At 40.6% G+C, this 7,827-nt stretch overlaps 1 protein-coding gene across 1 annotated transcript in view; it reads right to left on the bottom strand.

Annotated features, from left to right (window-relative positions):
• Positions 1–4,061, bottom strand: part of ZNF827 (zinc finger protein 827) — a 79,376-nt gene extending 75,315 nt beyond the window's left edge. Inside the window, exons 1-2 of the mRNA XM_035899193.1 lie at positions 3,959–4,061; positions 2,846–3,856 (exon numbers count right to left, since the gene is read on the bottom strand). Of these exons, the coding sequence (XP_035755086.1) occupies positions 2,846–3,856; positions 3,959–4,061 (1,114 nt within the window). The remainder of the gene's footprint in view (positions 1–2,845; positions 3,857–3,958) is intronic.
• Positions 4,062–7,827: the final 3,766 nt, after the last annotated feature.

Raw genomic sequence — 7,827 nt, forward strand, 5'->3', positions numbered from 1 at the left:
AACGGCATCAGAAATTTAACAGAGATTCCAGGCTTCCTTTTAAACTTCATCCCAAACATATGAGCATTTTATTAACGTGGCAACATTACCAGATTAATAGAAAAGTTAGTCTTCTCTGTCGCACTTTACTATAACCTATGCAAGTAATGATGAGGTCCACCAGACCCGACAGGTGACTGCGCTCTGATAAGCCATGGCTCCAGCTTCTTGCCTGTAATAATTCTGAGCAAATAGCTCAACATGGTGGGCAAAAGAGCAGCAGGCATACTCTTGTTATTAACATATTCCTCTTTAAATAGCCTCCATCTTTGCTGTTCCTTACTTGTTGACATCTAATTAATCTCACTGCGTATTGATCTCATAACCAAAGCTCAATGTTGCTGGTGGGTAAGTGAATCAGGTTTGTAACAGCAAAGCAAACTCACCAGTGCCTTAAACATTCAAAGTATCAGAGGGGAAAAAACCACCTCTCAAGCTATGCCTATTGGGAAAAGATATATCTCTGGGAACAAGACAAAAAAAACCCCATGTCTTGAGGAGCAATCAGGCACACACAAAAAGATAAAACATTATAAAATGAAATACTGTTTTTTGCTTTTAGTGCCATAAGGTTGTAGGTGCAAAAGGAATCAGGAATGTGTGACAGTTATTTTCATGGCAAATACACACACTCAGCTGCCCTGCTCAACTTTTACAGAAGTGAAGTCTTCAGTCAAAAGTCACTAAACAGTGACATCTTTTTGCAAGCTGCATTTCTCCATGGCTGAAGGAATCAAGGAGTCTGTCTGTCTGTAATCAACATCCAAATATGATAACCAACAGCTTGTTTCTTCTTATCAGTCGGTTTATTATTTAGAAAGGAAAAACTTAATAGCATATCAGAAAATGGACTTAAAGAACTTTTCTTATGAACACTGCACTATAAAGTTTGCTTGGTTGCCAACTGGCACTGGCCCAGTGCATATGAACTGAGAAGGAAACACCCTTCCTCTTGGGATACTAGTCCCATATATTATAAAAAATGAATAGCTGTTCCTTGGTTACCAAGGACCTGAGGGAATCAGCCCCCATTGTTATCTTTTAGCAGCACAGTACGCTTGGGCCTGCAGAAAAGAGAACAGTTGCTAGGAATTTGCTGCATCAGAGCTAGTTTATAAAGTGCCAGTACTACCAGCACGTTTGCACACTGGTACAGAGCACTCCCCTAGTATAAGCTGCACAGACAAATCCCGCAGTTTGTTGGTCAAACACAGAACCCGGATTTTACTAAACCCATTTACTTTTCTCCAGTAAAAACTTATTATGTGAACAGCTTTTTCTCCAGCAGGAAATAAACTAATAACTTCAAATAAATTTTAACCTTACTCCTTTTCTATATGTTGCTGTCTTTCTTATATGAAGGCCAGTCTTCATGGGGAAAGTTACATTAAATTAATACCAACAGTCACGCTGGTGTAGCCAGTGTGGGTACTCCTATTCCCACACGAAAAGACCTTTTCTTGGTTTAGCTTATGTTACTCCAAAAGGGACTTCATCTAAACCAATTAAAACCTTAGGCAGACCTATGCCAAGAATAGTTTGCCACTTTAATTGCCTTGGCAAAACACACCAGCAAAGCATTTGTAGAACACATAACTCAGAGCAAAAAAAATTGGTACTGGCTGCACCTTATTGCATGCCTCCCCCTCCTCTTCCAAGGAAGCATTGCTGCCCACCCAGTAGCTTCTACACTATGAGTTTTTACCAAGACCCCCACAGGGATAGATCAGACTTCATCATATCCCTAAATAAAAAGGCTAGGTCAGAAAGACGGCATTGCAGTTATGCAATGTCCACATCAGGCTTCATGCCTGTACACTGGCTTGCTGCACCTGTAGCATCAAACTAGTATTCCTGATAAAACTCAGCCTGATAAAGCTCTAATATACTGCACCACTTTGTGCGTCTTGTGAAGATAGCTTACATGCTTCCTTCCCCCCTGCAGCAGAACCCCACTCCAGGGAGAGCACTGACGACACCTGAAGCTGTATGTTCTACCAGAAATACGAATCCATGATGTGAACTTTTTATAGAAAGAGATGAAAGAAACCTTGTTTTTCCTTATTTTGAAGATGGGTCATTTAAATTTCCCTGCATGGCTTGCCAGTTCTTGAAAGCTTTTGTTACCAAGACTGTTTCTTCTGATTCCCTGTCAGCCTGATTCCGTGACTGCTGACAGCTGGAACTGGTAGGGGGAAGTCAGAAGTGTAAAATGGTTCTTGTTGAGCAAATTAGAGAAATGCAGTTTGCTTTTTTTTTTTTTTTTAAACGACAAAGGATTCTAAGATACTGAACTGCTGCAAAAAAATTTAATGAAAAGTGGCAACATAATAATATACTCTGTAAATTAGGACAGGGTAGTAAGCGATTATACAAAAGTCCGTTTGTGACAGAGACAGCAGGAGGGAGAATTCTCCCTTGTCCAATATTTCAAAAGCACTAGTTTTGTACATCCTCACTGATACCATGAGCTCCCTAACAGGGATTCTTTGATCTTTTCCATTAAATATTTTTTGTGGACTTATTCTGAACTCTGTAAGAGGGGGAAATACCATTGTATGGAATTTAAAAAAAAAAAAAAAAAGGCACTGAACTGTACACTCATATCTTTCAAATATGGAAACATTTGTGACAGTTTGGGTCTTCAAGTGGTATTACAAAAGCTTTTCTATTGTTTACCTAAAGTACCTATTTCTTATTCTCTTAATACATGGATCAAACCAAATCCAGACCCATTAAAGAGATGTTATATAAGCCTATAGCAAAACAAATACATTCTCCTTAGCAGCTCAAGCTGTATCCGTACCTGTACTAGTGGGTTTGGATGCTCTTCCCTTAGGGACCGGCAGTAACAATAATTCCAAAGACTGTGGTGGAGTTGCTTTCTCTTGCTTCATCTCTGAAAGCTGCAGGGGATCCTCAGCAACCAGTGATTTCTTCTTCTCAGCCAACAGGGTGCCTGCAGCCCTTGCAGCAACCTCCTTGAGAAGGGCAGCTGAAGAGGTCATGGAAGCCAAAGAAAGGAAAGAACTAGCCGGAGGCGGGTGCTCCTGCCCAGGAGTCATGCTTCTTTCACTCACTTTCTTAGATAAAGCTGCTAACGTGGAGCTGGCTGACTGAGAACTAAAAGGTGAGGAAAAGGATTCAAATCTTATAGTGTCTTCAGTCCTTGAAAGAGATTTGTCCTGCAGAACGGCATTGGCTGCAGCTTTCAGTTTCAGGATAGCTGAATCAGGGGACAAACCACAGGTGGTGGTTGAGTTTGGCAACCACTTACCTTGATTCCATATAAAGTGACTACTTGCATTGTATTGGTCACTTTGTTCCTGTTTCTCAGCAAGCTTTCTGGCAAGAACACTTAGCTGCTGGGCATGATGAGCAGGTGGAGAGAAGGAGAGATTTGAGCCAAGATTTATGGGGGACTCAACTCTGCCATTGACTGTAACAGCAGCATCCAGCTTGAGGGAGCCAGCCTCTAGTAGCCGCCTCAGGTTACTACTCAGTGGCTTATTTGGACCAGGAGGTTCTTCTTCACACAGAGATGACACATCAGGAGAAAGGTGCTCTTTGCTCTGTAATGTGTCTCTTAGTGCCTCATTTTCAATGGATCCCAGCTCCGCTGTGTTGCTGCTAGGAGTTGCACTTCCCAAAGAAGTATCTGGGGAAGTGGACTGCTCTTGGATCCTGTCCTCAAGAGACAACTTAAAGTTCTCCTGGACTTCTCCATACGATGCTTCTGAAGGAGTTTCTGAAGAATTTCCAAACCAACGTTCTTCTTCACTGAGTTCACCTTCCACTTCTTCCTGTCTGTTACCATCTGTGTGGAACCAAGAGCAACAGTATTATTCCCAAATCTGTGTAAGATGACTTCTTAGCATGAAGTATGCCTGGCCTCTGCATGACCCTCCTGAATAGTCACCTAACATTCCTCTAAAGCACATGGACTTGGCATCAGCCTGGATTGAGCGACCAGGAAAAAGTTTTTTGAAAATGAGTAAGTCTGTCTTTGAAGACAAAATCATGACAAACCTGTCATCTTTCAGTCAGCATAACTAAACCAGCTAAAACCACAATACAAATATACATAATATATATTCATATATTACAAATATTTCATTATCTGTATAGTCTGGAAATCCTGTAAAATATTATGAACTCCGTGGTATAAAGCAGGGATTTAACAGGCCTAGAAATTACTGGATACTTGTGTCTTTGTACAGCTAGCACAGGCACACCTTCAAAAGCAGATCGGATGTGTAGCTAATCAGAGTAGTTTTTTCCAGTGACTTTAAATCTCAGCCCAATCCTGCAGTGACCCCTATCTAAAATAAAATAAAATTTGTACTGATAATACACAACTCATTCTTGAATAGCTGAAATGACTAACACATGAACTCAGGCTGAAGCTCACATCTCTCCAACTATTTGGGAAAGTAATATCATACACACAAAACTAATCTTCGGGTGTTTTTCTTCTTATATAGACACTACTTGTTTGACATTTGCTTGTCACTCTTAATTAATGTTGAAGTTTTAAAGACCATCCTAAACTGAACTTAGCTTAGCTGGGAAAAAAAAAAAAATAAAAAAAAAAATGTTGGTCTCAATGCAGTTAGTTACATTTTCTCCTCCCTGGTAACTGCAACACATCCAGTCTCTCCTGAGACCTAACTGACCATGTTTAAAGGACTGTGACCCTGGATTGCTCTTCTTCTCGATAGGTATTCAAAGTCATACAGACAGGACCAAGACTTTTTTTGCACATCTCAATGGCCAATCAAAATGCACTTAAGAATAACAGCAAAGCTAGAATTAAATTCATGTTATCTCCTCTTGCCAGATACCTCTCACGTTTCTTGCTTTTAGACTTAATGTCCCAAGCTACAAAAGAATCTTTGTAATCAAACTACAGCAAAACAAAAGGATTTAATATAACCCTCCGCTGACGTTCTGAAAATAAGCCTGCATGATATGTACCATATCTATGATCATGTATTATTCCCAGATTCCCTATTTAATTCCAGCAAATTACAAAAGTTGGAGAGAAGTTGATGAATAAAAACTTAGATTTATATTATTGCTTTGATCCAGTGAATTTAAGGAGGAAAAAGCCAGCCAAATGTATCATGAGCGTAGCAATACCAACATACACTCTGAAAGCAAAGATACTTTTTTATGTTATATAGAATAGGAGGAACAGTCTCTTACAATAAGTTCCTTTTACTCACAACCCTTTGGAAAAAAATTCACCAACGCCTTACGAGCCTAGAATAAAACCACTCGGATACCTTAGTTTAGTAATTCAAGCAGAAGAGGGCTAGTATCTTTCCTATTCAAAACAAACAAAAGCCAAGCAAAACCCAAAGCACTTACCTAAAATTATTTTGATATTAATCAAGTTAACATCACAGACACAGCAAGATTAACAATAACATGTGCATAAAGGCCAATGCCATGCACATTCAAATAAAGAAGGTAGATGCTAATCAGTTGAGCCAGCACTTATGCAGATTAAAGGAGAACTGAATGTATTTTCACCCTGTGAACATTAAAAAGTAACTTGAAGCATGTCTGTACAGTTGGGTGCACGCAGATGCGAGATCCATCCACTCCTCCCAGATGCAAGCAAGTTCTGGATTAGAAGCCAAAAAAGCATCTTACTGGCACTTTGCCTGAACCGATACACCAAGAGCAGGGCACATCCTCCAGGACACAGCCTAGAGTTGACACCACTACACAGCTTCTGTGCCAGAGCTAGCCTGCATCCTACCACTTACATCCATATGTCTGCTTACACCTGTCTGTGTTGAAACAACCCTTCCTCTCCCCTGCAAACCTTACTCCTCTGGGTCTCTGCTCCGCATCCATAAATAGGGAAGGACAATTGCATTTCCCTTTACTCAGAAAGTCACCAGAAAATTACAGTTTGAGAGATATTTAAGTGTAAATGGTTACAAGAGGAAGTGGGTTTCTGTTTTATAGAAGTCTCCAGCTTGCTAAACCCCCAAATTTCTCTGTTCCTTGCCATGTATCTCAATTTCTTAATGTTGATATGTTTCCTAGTTGCAACCAGCCTTTACAATCCCAGTTAAATAACACTCTTTTACAAATCTCTCAATCTTGTTCATCCTAGTTGTACTGAAAATGAATTGTTCCTTCTTGCCTGCACCAGTTTTTGCTCTAACCGTAAAAGTGATGTCCTGCATGTATTTTCACTATCTATCCCTCCACTCTAAAGCTGACATCTCAGGGAACACTCACAGTAGCTGAGGAACAGGACACTGGTATTTGAAGTTGATGGTAGGGATGGGGGGAAAGGAACTACATCTGCTACGGCAGAGTTGCAATACAGATTTCTTCGACAGTAACACAACCACACTATGCTTGGAACAACAGAAAATAAGGTAGCAATAGCAGGAGAGATAGGAACAGGGCATGGATTGCCTTGCTTTTTCCAGACATGCACATACTCCATTAGTCTTGCCTATAGGAAGAGCAGCCACCAACATTTTATTGACAGGGAGCAGCAGGAGAGCAGTACTCTTCTACCAAGTCCAGAATTTATCCTCCTCTTTGGGTAATGCAGTGAGAGCTCCCCCTCCTGTTGCTAAACTACCTGTAACCACTCAAGCACTCTCAAATCTCCAAGTGGTCTCCATAACAAAGGGCAAATTTCCTTTGCAGCATCTCTATCCCAAAAGCTAGCTGGATTTTTTTTTTTTTTTTTTTTTGCTTGCACCAGTGCAGTTTCTTTCTGGACCCAGAAACCAGACCTCTAACTGCTGACACAGTTCTAATTTTCCTCTTCTCGGTAATTCCCTCAGTTGCTGCAGTATCAAGTCCACTGTATTTCAAGGCTGTAAGGTTAATACTGAAAAAGTCAGCATCAGTGTCTTATCATGAGCTCAGTGAAGCATCCTTTTAAACAGTAGTGAAGTGGTTTAGAAGCAAAATGGTGAAGCCTGGCAATTTAATTTCTAAGGAAAGTTGCCAATCAAGACCTTCAGGGCAGGATTTTAATTCACATTGATTTGTGAGCCTGTGAGTTTGAAGAAGCTTGATAACTCCAGGTGAAATAAGCTCAATCCACCAACTTTCCTATGATTTCACATTAAACAAAACCTTCCCTGAGAACTCAGAGGGTTCACGGGACACCCAGACCAGGTTTGTCTTAAACCTGTCAACCTCCATGTTTCTGTCAAGAAACTTCAGCTGTATTTCACATCTGTGGCAGAAGATCTGCATGACATGCTTTTCCCCTTCTCTCGCAACACAACTAAGGAGCTCCAGGGAGAAGTCCTTGAAAGTTAGGAATAGAAATGTAATACCATATTTAAATTTCTTCTCTCTACCATAAACATACCAACAGTTTGGTATTACAGAACTACTTATGAATGTTAAGCTACTGGCATTTCATTTCTGTTGCAGCCTGAAATTCTAAACACAGGTAAGAAACAACATAGAAGTTGCAAAGCAGGAAAAGGTAACTTCAGATTTAGAGGCAAATTCTCAGTGACTTCATTTGGAACAAGACCTGGCTGGGAATCTCACCAAGTTTTACTGAGTAACTGCTCATCAGATTGCCTCTTCTCAACATGATTCAAGAGTCAAGACCTGTCAATGCTTCTCTTTCCTAATTTCCACAGCACTTCTGGAAGGAGAATTGCTTCCCAAACCACTTGCCACTGGCAGAGGCTAGTGGAAGTTACAGGTGTCCTGCATGCTTCGGGACTACCCCATCACACAGCACCCAGGAGCCTCACACAAGTACTTCCCACTCCTGTCAGA

This window comes from Egretta garzetta, unplaced genomic scaffold, assembly GCF_000687185.1.
Source record: "Egretta garzetta isolate BGI_Z169 unplaced genomic scaffold, ASM68718v1 scaffold258, whole genome shotgun sequence".
In the NCBI taxonomy this organism is placed as follows: Eukaryota; Metazoa; Chordata; class Aves; order Pelecaniformes; family Ardeidae; genus Egretta; species Egretta garzetta.